Genomic DNA, 17,517 nt, shown 5'->3' with positions numbered 1-17,517 from the left:
TAGAACTGTAACATCAATATCATAGAACTGTAACACAGCAATAACAGAACTGTAACACATCAATGTTAGAACATCGCCAACACTTTAACATGTCCCCAAAACAACCTATAACCCTATAACACTACAACCTTATAACACTACAACCTTATAACACTATAACCTTATAGCACTATAACAGTATAACCCTATAACACAATAACCTTATAACACTATACCCTTATAACACTATAACAGTATAACCCTATAACCTTATAACACTATAACAGTATAACCCTATAATACTAAAACACTAAAACAGTAAAACAGTAAAACACTATAACACTATAAACTTATAACACTATAACACTATAAACGTTTAACACTATGAAAATATAACAGTATAACACTATAACACTATAACACTAAAACACTACAACCCCATAACACTATAACCCTATAACTTTATAACACTATAACCCTTTTAACCTTATAACACTATAACCTTATAACACCATTACACTATAACCTTATAACCCTATAACACTATAACACCATTACACAATAACCTTATAACCCTATAACACTACAACCCCATAACACTAAAATAGTATAACACTAAAACAGTATAACACTATAACCCAATAACCTTAAAACACTATAACACTATAACCTTATAACACCATAACCCTATAACCCTATAACCTTATAACACCATAGCACTATAAACCTATAACCTTATAACACTATAACCTTATAACACTATAACAATATAACAGTATAACCCTATAACCCTATAAGACTATAACACTATAACCCCATAACACTATAACCCTATAACACTATAACCCTATAACACTAAAACACTATAACACTATAACACTATAACACAATATAACCCTATAACACTATAACCCTATAACCTTATAACACTATAACCCTATAACATAATAATATAAAAACACTATAACACTATAACCCTATAAATTAAAAAAATTATAACACTATAACCTTATAACACCATAACACTATAACCCTATAACCTTATAACACTATAACCTTATGACACTATAACAATATAACACTATAACCCTATAACCCTATAACACTAAAACACTATAACACTATAACACTATAACCCCATAACACTATAACACTATAACCCTATAACCTTATAACACTATAACACTATAACCTTAAAACACAATAACCATTTTAACCTTATAAGACTATAACCCTATAACCTTATAACACTATAACCCTATAACCTTATAACACTATAACCCTATAACCTTATAACACTACAACACTACACCCTTATAACCCTATAACACCATAACACCATAACACCATAAACCTATAACCCTATAACACCATAACCCTATAACCCTATAACACTATAACACTTCCCCTTCAACACCCTATAACCCTATAACACCATAACACCATAACCCTATAACCCTATAACCTTATAACCCTACAATGTATTTCCATTCAAAATCCTATTTTCCCTAACCCAAACCCAAAACCTAAACCTACCACCTAACCTTAACCCACAACCTAACCACTAACCCCTTATCCTAATTCTAATTCTAACCCTAACCCTAATTGTGGCCCTAACCCTATACCTAACCCCTAAGTTTAAAATAGCCTTTGTCCTTATGGGGATGTGGGAAATTGTCTTTGTTTTAGCATCTTTGTGGGCAGGATAGAAAAACCAACCATGGATCAAACACCTATCCAGGTATTGTGAGATCTGCCAGGCGACTGCATTGTAGTCAGTTTGAAATGCAATCATAATAATGTATTATCATTATAGCTCTTAACATGTAATATAATTATTATTTTAACCAGTGTTCTTACCTTCGGCCTTGGAGCGTGTCTCTCTGGCGCCACCACCAGGTGAGTGGCGGTCCACACTGCCCTGGCTGTAGCAGCGCTGGAAGGGCAAACTTTGGCTGTGGCTAGGACCCTGACCCAGGCCCTCCAGGATGGGGGAGAAGTCGGCCGAGGAGTGGGAGTGGGCTGAGTGGGTGGAGGAGAAGGGATCTGTACATCCCCCCATCCTAAGAGAAGGAGAGCCAGTGCTTCCTCCATTTTTCCTCTTGCTCCTGGCAATCTCTGCAAAGGAAGTGACCCGCGGCAGAGGGGGCGGGCCCAGGTGGGCGGTGCCCTCACTGAGACGGACAGGGCAGCTCAGCATGCGCTCCAATGAGCCAAGCCGAGGGGGCGGGGACATGTCCAGGTTCCGGTCGTAGCTACGGGAACGGGGGCGGCTGGGCCCACCTCCGATGGGTCCTCGGCCAACCACAGGAGGGGAGATGTTGACGTACACCTGGCCCTCAATGATTGGATCTGAACAGGCTCCACCCATCTGCTGCTGCTGATTCCTCTTCTTCCCGTCCTGCTCGTCTTCATCATTTTCTTCCTCATCTTCATGACGCTGGGTAGAGAAGACAGAGAAGGCTTAGAATAAAAGACAAAGAATCGAACACATTCTTGGATCAATGTCAAACAGGGCTCATGTAGAAGGAATAGTGTTTGGATCTCATGCTTGATACAGCAGACACTTACATAAATAATACATTTGAGTAGAGCCTTGTTTGTTTTGGATCAAACTACATTGGAAGTTGATCTCTTCCATTCTCTGCCATTGTGTTAAATAGAAACTCATCAGTTCGTATGATCAAGCTCTCAATCTAAATGAAAGGAATAATTGATACTTGTTTGACTAGTCTTTAGCTTTTCAGCATCATTAAATCTCCTACATGGGCCAGTCATAGTCATTCTCTTGAGAGCACTCGCATTGCTGATACAGCTCATCAATAAGCTAGCTTTACTTTCCAGGCTGTTATTATAAATGTACATTTGCCTGCCTGGTTAAATATAGTGTACTATACAGGGACAACGGTGCCACTCGGGATGAAGCCTTAGTCTTCAGTGTGGTGTAATGCCAGTCATACTCATGTGTTGTAATGTTGACACTATTAAGATACAGGTCTATTTATAGTAGCTATCAGAGTTACAGTCTGGGATTATTTTAGCTCTCTGTGGCTCCAGTCATAATGTTTATATTTATTTAACCTTTATTTAACCAGGGCCCATAGTGCACTGTAAGTAATACGGTGCCATTTGAGACGCACATACTCTCCAGGAATACTCCATTACAGATTACCCAGCTGCCTCAGTAGACGACAATAAAACATTCCTTTCCCTTCAACAGTAGTGGATGGTTGTACTGATCTGAAACCAGCTGCCCTCCAGTAGAGGACTTCCCCTTCAACAGTAGTGGATGGTTGTACTAATCTGAAACCAGCAGCCCTCCAGTAGGGGACTTCCCCTTCAACAGTAGTGGATGGTTGTACTGATCTGAAACCACTTTGATATGGCCTGGAACGGGACTTGAACCAACATCCTTCCAGTAACTGATCCACCTCTTTAACCTATCTATCAACCCTCATTCAAATAACACTATGTCTGATTCTGAACTGAACTAATATCCTACTCCACTCACCTGTGATGACTCTCCTCCCTCCTCCTCTTCCTCTTCCTCTTCCTCCTCCTCCTCCTCCTCCCCCTCCTCCTCCTCCTCCTCCTCCTCCTCCTCTCCCCCCGGTGGCCGCCTGAACAGGTAGTATTCGGTTGGCTGGGTGGCGGTGGGTGTGTCAGGGGCAGGGCTATCCTTGCTGTGCTCGTCAGAGCAGCTGGTAACCGACGTGGAGCTTCCCGCAGGGCTCGGGGGTGACGGAGACGAAAGGTCACAGGTCACCAGCTTGTAGTAGTTCTGGGTGGTTACCACCAGACGCGCCTGGCTCTGCAGAAGAAGTTGGAGAAGAAGAAGAAGAGAAAGAAGACTTTATTGTACACAAAGGTTTAGACTAAGTGAATTTTGACACTCAGCTTGGAGAGGATGGAGCACAGAGCAGCCATACTACACCACCCAGCAAGCACTTTTAGTAGTTAAATGTCTAGCTCAACAGCAGGACATAGCAGCTAGGATTTGACACTGTAAAGCATTTTGTGACAACTTCTGATGTAAAAAAGGGCTTTATAAAATACATTTGATTGATTTATACCTGCAGACAGGACATGAGGTCACTTCCTGAGTCGGAGTGGGGGGGGTGATAGGAGTTGCAGTTGGCGTCCAGGTCTAGAGCCCCCTGGTGTTCAGCTGAGCAGGTGCAGGAGGAGGTGGTGGGGTGAGGGTGAGAGTGGGGTTCGATGAGTAACGGCAGGGTGTTGTTGGAGGGGCAGGGGGGTTGTTGAGAGTGGAGGTGGGGGGGTTCGGTGGGGGAGGTGTGGAGGTCTAGGTAGAATGCCCCCCCACCTCCGGAGCCTCTTCGGCTCCCTGCCTCCTCATCCAGCACTGAGCAGATGCAGACAGAGGAGGTGCAAGATTGGTCGGTGGAGCTGTTGAGGTTGGTGGTCGTGGTGGCCAGAGGTGGCGGCTTGGTAGAGGTTGCCGGGACGCTGTTGTTCATGTTATTATAGATGGCGCTGAAGTTAACCAGCACGCCATCTGAGCTGTTACAGGAAGAGTCGCTGGCGTAGCCCAGCTGGCGTTCCGACAACTCTGAAAATGGTTCCGGAAAGTGTTCAAGATACGTCTGGGAGAGGCCGCAGCAGGAGTCAGCTTGGCTACTGCCCCGTCCCCCACCCCTCACTGGGTGATCCTCCTCCTCATCCTCACCCCACTCCTGCTCTCCGCAGTCCATGGAGAGGGTGGAGCCACTGCTGCCATGGAGACGTGGACTGTCCAATCCCAGCAGGTCCAGGCCCTCCAGGTGGGTGGAGAGATCAGAGGACCCGCCCCTAAGGGAGTCCAGCCTCCCTGAGCAGCCCCAAGAGTGCTTACCCAGGGTGCTGTGCAACAGGAAGGGCTTGTGTGTGGTGGACCCCAGGTCGTGGAGGTGAAAGGGTGCAATCCCGTCTCCCTTCTCGTCCAGGGCGGAGTTTGTATCGCCATGGAGATGAAAGGAGGAGTCTTCCAAGTAACCATTCAGGTTATCACCATCATCTTCCTCCTCTTCCTCATCCTCATCATCATCATCCTCCTCCGTGTTGAGCAGAAAAGGGTTGTGACGGAGCCGGAGTGGGTTGTTGACCTGTTCCCTTGGCTTCACCCTGGGCATAGTGTGGGCCACCATCACCATCACCTGGTCCTCGCAGTTACTGGACGTCACCGACGAATCATCGCTCCCCGTGCTGCCTCCTCTCCCTCCTCCTCCTCCATCTCCCTCTCCTCCTCCTCCTCCTCCTGTGGAGGTCTGGATGAGGCTGCTGTACACCAGGGCTTCCCTCTGGAGTACATCCTGCTCAGGAAGGGAGGTGGTGCGGCTCAAGCCCAGGGTTTCTGTGTAGCTGAAAGGGTTTGATCTCTTCAGGGACCCCCCTCCCCCACCACAGCCCTGCCGCCCCCCAGTCACCTGACAGTGTACCAGGGGGATGTGGTGAACGATCAGGGTCTCGCCAGACAGCTTGGGGGGGCTGTCCATGGTCCCTGGGTGTACCTGGGTATAGGGGTTCAGACAGGGGGCAGGGGGAAAGGCTGTGTGGGTGCTGGGGTGGGGGTGTAGGGTATGTGGAGGGGTATCGGACAGGGAGTTGGTTCAGTGGTTAGATGCTAGACCCAAGGCTCCAGGGCCTGGAATGTTGAAGGAGAGGTCATGGAAATTGACTCTGTGGTCTGAGTGGAACATCTGGAAGAGAGAGAGAGCGAGAGCGAGAGAGAGAGAGAGAGAGAGAGAGAGAGAGAGAGCGAGAGAGATAGTATTAGAGAAACACACTATCACACAATTTCAAAAATACTTATATCAATGTGATATATGAAGATCTTAAGAAACGTGTGGTTTGGCTCCAAAAGACACTATCCTTAATTAACCTGTCTGGGCTAGCGGGCAGTATTTTCACAGCCGGATGAAAAACGTACCCAGAAACTAGAATATGCATATTATAAGTAGATTTTGATAGAGAACACTCTGAAGTTTCTAAAACTGTTTGAATGGTGTCTGTGAGTATAACAGAACTCATATGGCAGGCAAAAACCTGAGAAAAAGTCAACCAGGAAGTGGAGGATCTGAGAATTGTAGTTCTTCTTTCTAGTCCTTTTCAAAACTACAGTATCTGTGGGGTTACGTTGCACTTCCTAAGGCTTCCATTGGCTGTCAAAAGCCTTCAGAAAGTAGTTTGAGCATTCTCCTGTCACTGGGCAGATAATAGGAGCTCAGTTACTGAGTGGACTGCCTGGCAACAAAGGGATTGGATATGCTCGATCCCGCGAGCAAAATGTTCATTCTTTTTCTCCTTGAATGAATACGCTATTGTCCGGTTGGAATATTATCACAATTTTACGTTAAAAATACCATAAAGATTTATTTTAAACAGCGTTTGACATGCTTCTAAGTACGGTAATGTAACATTTTGACTTTTTGTCTCTGGTACCGCACTCGCGCGTTATGCCTTTGGAGAGTGCTCTGAACGCACGAACAAAACGGAGGTATTTGGACATGAATATGGATTATTTCTAACAAAAACAACATTTCTTGTGGAAGTAGCAGTCCTGGGAGTGCATTCTGATGAAGATCAGCAAAGGTAAGAGAATATTTCTAATACTAATTCTGAGTTTAGTTTGCCCCGAACTTGGCGGGTGTCTGTATAGCTTTCTGTGATGGCGAGCTATGTACTCAGAATATTGAAAAATGTGCTTTCTACATAAAGCTATTGTCACGACTTCTACTGAAGTTGATGCCCCTCCTTGTTCGGGTGGTGTTCAGCGGTCGACGTCACCGGCCTTCTAGCCACCATTGATCAGTTTTTTATTTTCCATTGGTTTTGTCTGGTCTCTTTACACACCTGTTTCATATCCCAGTAATTATATGTTGTGTATTTAACCCTCTGATTCCCCTCATTTCTCTGTCGGTGATTGTTTGTTTGTTATGTACGTGTTGTTTCTATATCGGTGTGCGACGGGTTATTGTTTTACCCAGATTCTTTTCTACGTTGGTTTTTGGAAATAAATATTCCATTTTTTAAACCACTCTGTTTTCTCCTGCGCCTGACTTCCCTGCCACCTACATACACAGACTATGACAGCTATTTTAAAATCTGACACAGCGGTTGCATCCAGGAGTAGTCTATCTATAATTCTTTAAATAATTGTTATATATTTTGTCAACGTTTATGATGAGTATTTTTGTAAATTGATGTGCACATTCACCGGAGGGTTTGGTGGGAATACATTTTCTGAACATCACGCGCCAATGTAAAATGCTGTTTTTGGATATAAATATGAACTTTATCGAACACAACATACATGTATTGTGTAACATAATGTTCTAGGAGTGTCATCTGATGAAGATCGTCAAAGGTTAGTGCTTCATTTAGCTGTGTTTTGGGTTTTATTGACACGTCCGTGCTTGGAAAATGGCTGTGTGATTATTTTTGTCTATGTACTCTCCTAACATAATCTAATGTTTTGCTTTCGCTGTAAAGCCTTTTTGAAATCGGACAATGTAGTTACATCAAGGAGAAGTGTATCTTTAAAATGGTGTAAAATAGTTGTATGTTTGAGAAAGTTGAATTATGACATTTTGTTGTTTTTGAATTTGCCACCCTGATATTTCACTGGCTGTGTCCCGCAGGTGGGACACTAGCGTCCCACGTAGCCCATAGAAGTTAACATTAACATCACATTATTGGTCCCAAATTTGACTTTAACCCACCCCCTCCAAAGACACATACAGTACATACAAGTTTAGGAGAGGTGCAGGGGGCTACCACCCGGGGCACCCTGGGAGCTGTAGTTGTGTGGGATTGAGTGCCTTGCTAAAGGCACAACGGCAGGCAATGGAATCTAGGATTTGATACCAGCTGATTCGAACTCTGATGATTCGACAACCCCCTGCTGATCCAGACAGAGTGGTATTAATCGGCAACACCGGACACTGTCAATTGGCTTTGTCAGAAATGGCACCTTTATAGCGCTCTAGTTGTAGTCATTGCTACATACTGTACATCTGATTTTCCCAACCGATTTTTCCGGTAGGACCCGGGATTCAAACTGGCAACACTCTGGTAGCTGGCTTGCTTGTCAAACCGCTAGGCTACCTGCCGCCAGTCTTAAATAATTAGTCTTGTCATTCAGTTCGGCAGTGAATGACACATGAGTCACTGCCACGTGAGGTGGAATCAGTGAGGTCCTCTCCTCTCTCTACCACAGCTACATCAGACTGTCAAACAGGCCTATGAGCTCACCCATCTCATTTGAGCTCACAGATCTTAGACTTCCACAATATTTTCATACTTTCATCACTAACAACTACTCAAATCCATTGGATATGCGTACATTCAGACAGCTTCCTCATAAGCACCCTGACACAGGGGCAGACTAATCCAGACTCAACACCTACTCAGGAGGAGTAATCCCAACTCAGAAATAATCCTAGAAAGATGAATCATCCTGAAGGAAGAAAGAGTCAGAGAAAGACACAGACAGACAGACAGACAGACAGACAGACAGACAGACAGACAGACAGACAGACAGACAGACAGACAGACAGACAGACTACTGACTGACTGACAGTAGTCTGACTGACTACAGGATAAAATAAAAACCCTCCAACCCAAAAAGGCCTGTGGTGTTGATGGTATCCTCAATGAAATTATAAAATATACAGACAAAAAATTCCAATTGGCTATACTAAAACTCTTTAACATCATCCTTAGCTCTGGCATCTTCCCCAATACTTGGAACCAAGGACTGATCACCCCAATCTACAAAAGTGGAGACAAATTTGACCCCAATAACAGCTGTGGGATATGCGTCAACAGCAACCTTGGGAAAATCCTCTGCATTATCATTAACAACAGACTCGTACATTTCCTCAGTGAAAACAATGTACTGAGCAAATGTCATATTGGCATTTTACCAAATTATTGTACGACAGACCACATATTCACCATGAACACCCTAATTGACAAACAAACAAACCAAAACAAAGGCAAAGTCTTCTCATGCTTTGTTGATTTCAAAAAAGCCTTTGACTCAATTTGGCATGAGGGTCGGCTATACAAACTGATGGAAAGTGGTGTTGGCGGAAAACATACGTCATTATAAACTCCATGTACACAAACAACAAGTGTGCGGTTAAAAACACACACAGAGATGCAGCTTAAGCCCCACCCTCTTCAACATATATATCAACGAATTGGTGAGGGCACTAGAATAGTCTGCAGCACCCGGCTTCACCCTACTAGAATCTGATGTCAAATGTCTACTGTTTGCTGATGATCTGGTGCTTCTGTCACCAACCAAGGAGGGCCTACAGCAGCACCTAGATCTTCTGCACAGATTCTGCCAGACCTGGGCCCTGACAGTAAATCTCAGTAAGACCAAAATAATGGTGTTCCAAAAAAGGTCCAGTCGCCAGGACCACAAATACAAATTCCATCTAGACAACGTTGCCCTAGAGCACACAAAAAACTATACATACCTTGGCCTAAACATCAGCGCCACAGGTAACTTCCACAAAGCTGTGAACGATCTGAGAGACAAGGCAAGAAGGGCATTCTATGCTATCAAAAGGAACATAAAATTCGACATACCAATTAGGATCTGGCAAAAAATATTTGAAAAAGTTATAGAACCCATTGCCCTTTATGGCTGTGAGGCGATCCGCTCACTAACAAAGAATTCACAAAATGTGACAAACACCAAATTGAGACTCTGCATGCAGAATTCAGTAAAAATATCCTCTGTGTACAACGTAAAACACCAAATAATGCATGCAGAGCAGAATTAGGCCAATACCCGCTAATTATCAAAATCCAGAAAAGAGCCGTTAATTAAATTCTACAACCACCTAAAAGGAAGCGACTCCCAAACCTTCCATAACATAGCCATCACCTACAGAGAGGTTAACCTGGAGAAGAGTCCCCTAAGCAAGCTGGTCCTAGGGCTCTGTCACAAACAAACAGACCCCACAGAGCCCCAGAAGAGCAACACAATTAGACCTAACCAAATCATGTGAACACAAAAAGATAATTACTTGACACATTGGAAGGAATTAACAAAAAAACTGAGCAAACTAGAATGCTATTTGGCCCTAAACAGAGAGTACACAGTGGCAGAATACCTGACCACTGTGACTGACCCAAACTTAAGGAAAGCTTTGACTACGTACAAACTCAGTGAGCATAGCCTTGCTATTGAGAAAGGCCGCCGTAGGCAGACCTGGCTCTCAAGAGAAGACAGGCCATGTGCACACTGCCCACAAAATGAGGTGGAAACTGAGCTGCACTTCCTAACCTCCTGCCCAACGTATGACCATATTAGAGACACATATTTCCCTCACATTACACAGATCCACAAAGAATTCGAAAACAAACCCGATTTTGATAAACTCCCATATCTACTGGGTGAAATACCACAGTATGCCATCACAGCAGCAAGATGTGTGACCTGTTGCCACAAGGGCAACCAGTGAAGAACAAACACCATTGTAAATACAACCCATATTTATGTTTATTTATTTTCCCTTTTGTACATTAACCATTTGCACATCGTTACAACACTGTATATATGCATAATATGACATTTGTAATGTCTTTATTCTTTTGGAACTTCTGTGAGTGTAATGTTTACTCTTCATTTTTATAGTTTATTTCACTTTTGTATATTATCTACTTCACTTGCTTTGGCAATGTTCACATATGTTTCCCATACCAATAAAGCCCCTTGAATTGAATTGAATTGAATTGAATTGAGACAGAGACAGAGAGACAGAGATACATATAAATAGATGTTGACCTTTTAGAACAGAGACTGACAGTGCAGGTGTTGGTTAGAGACAGTAGACACACACACACACACACACACACACACACACACACACACACACACACACACACACACACACACACACACACACACACACACTAGACAGTAGGCTGCTCTATCTGCTGAGCGAGCTACAGATTAGCATTGCAGGTCAAGTCCATTCAATTTTAGCGGGCAATTCCCAGGCTAACTGAAATGCCTCTCCTGCCAGGTGCAAGAATAACCCTTCAAACAGTGAATGATTAGCCACCTGACAGCTTCACTGTTGCTGAGTGTTCCTTGTATGATTCTGTTCCCAGAGAGGGAAAGTGGTGCTAACAGGATTAGCCTCGCCTATTAGCTTATTTAGCGCTCTGAGGACAAGCCAACAATCACCACACCAGATGCTAACAGCAATAGCCAAGTGTGTTAGCACACTGAGAACAAGCCAACAATCACCACACAAATTCAGACTAAAACTAACAGCATTAGCCTAATGTATAGCATTCACCCACCCACTGTTGACCATTGAAATGGGATTAAGGGATTGTCTGAAGGATCTGGTTGGGTTTAAATGTCCCATACTATTATTTTTAACCCTAAAAGTGACAACATATTTATAACCCTAAATGTGCCAACTGGGATAATTTAGAAAAATGTTAATTGGTAATGATTGCAAAGAGACAATGTCTGTCAAGAAATAACACTTTTTTTTTATTAACCTTTTGTAACACAAGTAAATGGTTTTAATATACATTTCTGTATGTTTTTTTTAAATGTTTTGAACAGTGATTTTTGATCAATTTCATCCATAACAACTTTTCATGAAAACATTTGTTTCATTCAAATGTTGTGTTTCTGTGATACTCAGATGCTAAGAAACTGTCAATTGAGCTAAATCTGACATACTGTACCGGTACGACCTATGATGGCCACTGCTATGGGCGCAAGTGCCATCAGACTTTTAGCTCTAACTTTGCAACGCTATATGGGATATTAACTTAGCTCCAATTGTATCTGAAAGATAAGAGCCTACTTGGTATACACTGGAAGCTTCATATCTTTTTAGTATTTCTTTTGCCGTTATAGTGGCTGCCATGCCCTAATGGTCAAATCTGGGGCTGCTCCATATCTATATATTTTAAGAGTACTGTCACACCCTGATCTGTTTCACTTGTCTTTGTGCCGAAACCAACCGAGTTCCTGCGGGAATCATCAGCTACAGGTGACTCGTTTACCTACTCCCATTACTCGTACTCCCTTCTTTGTTATCCTGCTGTAGGGTGATCGGTCAAAGTCTCTCCGGGTGCTCATCGACTCTGGGGCAGATGAGAGTTTTATGGACTCTACCCTGGTATCTGAGCTAGGTATCTCCATACAACTCCACTCCATTCCCATGGACGCCAGAGCACTTGACAGCCACTCTATTGGCAGGGTCACGCACAGCACAGTTCCCAATAAACTGCGAGTATCAGGCAATCACAGTGAGTCCATACAGCTTCTCCTCATCAAATCTCCCCACGTCCCTGTTGTTTTGGGATTCTCATGGCTCCAGAAGCACAACCCCGTTATTGACTGGACTACGGGTTCAATCCTATGTTGGAGCCCATTCTGCCACTCACATTGCCTTAAGGTGGCTCAGCCTGCCCCGGAACGTCCGCCTCCAGGGTTATGTACAGCCTCGGATTTCTCTGCCGTTCCCGCAGAGTACCATGACCTGGAGGTTTTCAGCTAGGCTCGTGCTACCTCTCTTCCCCCACATTATCCTTACGACTGCAAAATTGACCTTCTCCCGGGCACCACACTGCCTCGAGGCCAGCTATATTGTGAGACAAAGGCCATGGAGAAGTACATTGAGGACTCTATGGCTGCCGGGAGCATTCGCTCTTCTGCCTCCCCTGCGTCCATGTATCGACTACCGGGGCCACAATGACATCACGGTTAAGAATCGTTACCCACTGCCACTCCTCTCTGCTTTCGAAACTCTCTAGGGGGCTACCATCTTTCCCAAGCTGGACCTACGGAATGCCTACCACTTTGTTCGAATACGTGACGGAGATGAGTGGAAGACGGCTTTCAACACTGCCAGTGGACATTATGAGTAACTGGTCATGCTGCTTGGGCTCACCAACAATCCCGCTGTTTTCCAGGCCCTGGTAAACGATGTTCTCCGGGACATGTTGAATCGTTTTGTGTTTGTCTACCTCGACGACATCCTTGTTTTCTCCCGTTCTGTCAAAGAACACGTTCTCCATATCTGACAAGTCCTTCAGCGCCTCCTGGAGAATCAGCTGTTTGTGAAAGCGAAGTGCAATTTTCACCGCTCTACTATCTCCTTTCTAGAATACGTCATCGCTGAAGGGAATGTCCAGACGGATCCTGAAAAGGTGAGGGCGGTGGTGGATTGGCCCCAACCCATGTCCAGGGTGCAGTTACAACGGTTCCTGGGGTTTGGTAATTTCCACTGCCGTTTCATTTGGGGCTACAGCACCCTGGCGGCTCCCCTTTCTGCAGTCACCTATCCCAAGGCACCATTCACATGGTCCCCAGCTGTTGACAGGGCATTTGTAGACCTTAAGCAGCGATTAACTACAGCCCCATCCTCATCCATCCGGACCCGGCCCGTCAGGTTGTGGTTGAGGTTGACGCTTCTGACGTGGGAGTCGGGGACGTCTTGTCCCAGCTGTCTGTCCAGGATCAAAAGCATCATCCCTTTGCCTTCCTGTTTCATTGTCTCAACTCCGTGGAAATGAACTATGACGTTGGGAACCAGGAACTTCAGACGGATAAAATGGCATTGGAGGAGTGGAGGCACTGGCTGGAAGAGGCGGAACATCCATTTTTGGTGTGGAGTGACCAGCCAAGCGCCTTACTCTAGGTAGGCCCGTTGGGCTCTGTTATTCACCAGGTTCAACTTCACCATCTCCTACCGCCCAGGGTCCCAAAATGTGAAGCCGTATGCCCTCTCTCACCTGTACAGTTCTGCTGCCACACCCTCTGAATCTGAGACCATCCTCCCTACCTCATGTCTTGCGGCTTCGGTTGTCTGGGGTATTGAGGTCCTGGTCCACAAGGCACAATGTTCCCAGCGGACCCTTGGGGGGGCCCGGCTAACCGGATGTTCTTCCCTGATTCGGCCTGGTCTCAGGTCCTGGAATGGGCTCATTCCTCCAGGCTTACCTGTCATCCTGGTGCCCATCAAACCCTGGCCTTCCTCCGACAACGCTTCAGGTGACCCGCTATGGTTCCTGATGTCTCGGCCTTCGTCGCTGCATGCACGGTGTGTGCTCAAAATATTACTCTGTGGCAAGCTCTGTCTGGCCTCCTTCAGCCACTCCCTGTTCCTCATTGCCCCTGTTCCCTTTTTCCCATGGATTTTGTCACTGGGCTCCCTACATCAGATGGCAACATCACCATTCTTACTGTGGTGTACAGGTTCTCTAAAGCCACTCATTTCATCCCTCTCTCCAAGTTACCGTCAGCCAAGGAGACGGCCCAGCTCATGGTGCCGCATGTCTTCCGAATCCATGGACTCCCGGTCAACATTGTCTCTGATCGTGGTCCTCAGTTCTCGTCCCGATTCTGGAAGGCGTTCTGCACCCTTATTGGGTCGTCGTCAGTATGTCCTCTGGATTTCATCCCCAGTCCAACGGCCAGCCGGAGCGAGCCAATCAAGACATGGAAACGACACTTCAGTGTCTTGTCACTCTACCAACCCCACCACTTGGAGCCAGCAACTGGTCTGGGTGGAGTATGCTAGGAACACTCTTCCCTGCTCGGCCACTGGGCTCTCCCCTTTCGACTTCTCCATGGGATATCAGCCCCAGCTCTTCCCGGAGCAAGAAGTTGAAGTCAACAAACACTCAGCCCAGATGTTCGTCACCCTCAGCCCAGATGTTCGTCAGCTCGGTCGGCTCTTCTCAAGACCACCTCCAGGTACCGTTGACAAGCATCGGCAAACTTTCCCCCCGTTTCATTGGTCCTTTCCCCATCTCTAGAGTCCTTAATCCCACTGCTGTCCGTCTGTTGTTACCCCGTACCCTCCGTATACATCCTACTTTTCATGTGTCCAGGATTAAGCCCTTGTCTCACAGCTCTTTGTCTTGTGTTTCCAGGCCCACCCCTACTCCCCGTGTCATCGATGGCTATCCGGCGTACACAGTGAGACGTCTCCGGAGTGTTCGACCACGGAACAGGGGTTTCCGGCTATGAAACACACACAGGCGCACACACAAACACACACATGCAAAAATGCACGCAGACAGGACACAGGAACTCACACACACACACCAAACACCAAATAACCAATAAACACAATATGAAAACGTTGCGTCTGAATGAGGGCTGAAGTGTCAATACCCATCTCTGTCCAGGGTTGATGGTGAGCTCATGGATGTCCAACACATACAGGATGCTCCATTACAGACAACAGACAACAGAACAAACCCAAACTATTTTTTTACAAATAAACTGGGCTACGGCTCTGTGTTGTTGGGTCACTGGCAGGAATACACACAATCTTTTAGCTAGTCTATCACACGCCTCAATGACCTGGCCTTCTGTCTGTTTCTCTGAAAGCACTCTCCTCGAATATCCCCTGTCTGCTTCTATCTATCCACCCAGCGAGAGAAAGAAAGAGAGACAAAGAGAGAGAGATGGGGAGAGAGAGAGAGAGAGAGAGAGAGAGAGAGAAATAAGAGTTGCCACACAGGTTCTCTTGCCATGCCAATAAAGGAATTTGAACACACACACACACACACTTTAAGGGAAAGCTGCAAACAAAGGACATCATCCTCCTCCCTCCCCTCCCTCTGACCCGCTCCCTCCCTTTCTCACTCTTACATCATTAGTGTGAACAAAGGACATCATCCTCCTCCTCCCTCCCCTCCCTCTTCCCACTCCCTCTCTTCCTCGGGTCTTACATCATAAGGACAGGGCTGGGACTCAGAGCAGACCTTCCCAGAGACGGTGCACCCCGAGCAGCTACAGAGACAGCCAGCCATGGATATTATTACCAACACCACGGTGCCTTCAGAAAGTATTCACACCCCTTGACTTTTTACACATGTTGTTATATTACACCCTGAATTTACAATGGATTGTATTGAGCTTGTGTGTCACTAGCCTACACACAATACCCCATAATGTCAAAGTGGAATTGTGTTTTTAGAAATGTTTGCAAATTAATTCAAAATGACAAGCTGAAATGTCTTGAGTCAATAAGTATTCCTTTAGGTTTGCCTTTGTTATGGCAAGCCTAAATAAGTTCAGGAGTAAAAATGTGATTAATATGTCACATAATAACTTTCATGGACTCACTCTATGTGCAATAATAGTGTTTGTCACGCTCCTCTTCGTCTGAAGATATGGAGAAATCGCTGTCGGAAGAAGTGGACCAATACGCAGCGGGTTGCGTGCTCATCATATTTTATTTAAATGTGAACACCACGAAAAAACAAGAAACAATGACCGCCAGGAACAGTTTTGCAGGCTATACACAACGCAATGCAAAAACAACTACCCACAAACTACAACCAAAACACAAACCTATATATAGGACTCTCAGTCTGAGGCAACAGAAAACACCTGCCTCCAATTGAGAGTCCAACACCTAATTACTTAGACATAGAAATACAAAGAACTAGAATGAACCTAGAAATACAAAACATAGAACATAAACCAAAACCCGGAAATAATCAATCAAACACCCCTACAAAATTCACACTCAACCTAAACCATACAAAACAAATACCCTCTGCCACGTCCTGACCAAACTACAATAACAAATAACCCCTATACTGGTCAGGACGTGACAGTGTTCTACATGATTTTTGAATGACTACCTCAACTCTGTACCCCACACATACAATTATCTATAAGGTCCCTCAGTCTAGCAATTTCAAACACAGATTCAACAACAAAGACCAGGGAGGTTTTCCAATGCCTCACAAAGAAGGGCACCAATAGGTTAAAAACAAAGCAGATGCTGGATATATCCCTTTGAGCATGGTAAAGTTATTAATTACAGTTTGGATGGTGTATCAATACACCCAGTCACTGCAAAGATACAGGTGTCCTTCCTAACTCAGTTACCATAGAGGAAGGAAACAGCTCAGGGATTTCACCATGAGGCCAAAGGTGACTTTAAATAAGTTACAGAGTTTAATGGCTGTGATAGGAGAAAACTGAGGATGGATCAACAACATTGTAGTTACTCCACAATACTAACTTAAATGACAGAATGACAGTGAAAAGAAAACAAATATTACAGAACAAAAATATTCCAAAACATGCATCCTGTTTGCAATAAGGCAGTAAAGTAAAACTGAACAAAAACTAAGATATTAACTATGTGCTATGTTTGAGGGAAATCCAACAACACACCACTAAGTACCACTCTTCATATTTTCAAGCATGGTGGTGGCTGCATCATGTTATGGGTATGCTTGTCATCGGCAAGGACTAGGGAGTTTTTTTAGGATAAAAAGAAATGGAATAGAGCTAAGCCCAGCAAAATCCTAGAGGAAAACCTGGTTCAGTCTGCTTTCCAACAGACACTGGGAGACAAATTCACCTTTCAGCAGGACAATAGCCTAAAACACAAGGCCAAATATACACTGTTGCTTACCAAGATGACATTGAATATTCCTGAGTGGCCTAGTTACAGTATTGACTTAAATGATCACCAACCAACTTGACAGAGCTTGAAGAATTTTAAAAAGAAG

General features: G+C 44.8%; 1 protein-coding gene across 2 annotated transcripts in view; it reads right to left on the bottom strand.

Moving 5' to 3' along the window:
* Window positions 1–17,517, bottom strand: part of LOC106570858 (AP-4 complex accessory subunit RUSC2) — a 55,928-nt gene that overhangs the window by 34,859 nt on the left and 3,552 nt on the right. For both annotated transcript variants that reach the window (XM_014143426.2, XM_014143427.2), the window contains exons 2-4: window positions 4,053–5,675; window positions 3,491–3,790; window positions 1,840–2,419 (exon numbers count right to left, since the gene is read on the bottom strand). In XM_014143426.2, the coding sequence (XP_013998901.2) occupies window positions 1,840–2,419; window positions 3,491–3,790; window positions 4,053–5,471 (2,299 nt within the window). In that variant the 5' untranslated portion in view covers window positions 5,472–5,675. The remainder of the gene's footprint in view (window positions 1–1,839; window positions 2,420–3,490; window positions 3,791–4,052; window positions 5,676–17,517) is intronic.

The sequence above is a fragment of the Salmo salar genome, chromosome ssa15 (assembly GCF_905237065.1).
Source record: "Salmo salar chromosome ssa15, Ssal_v3.1, whole genome shotgun sequence".
NCBI lineage: Eukaryota > Metazoa > Chordata > Actinopteri > Salmoniformes > Salmonidae > Salmo > Salmo salar.
This window is presented reverse-complemented; position numbering and strand designations above follow the sequence as displayed.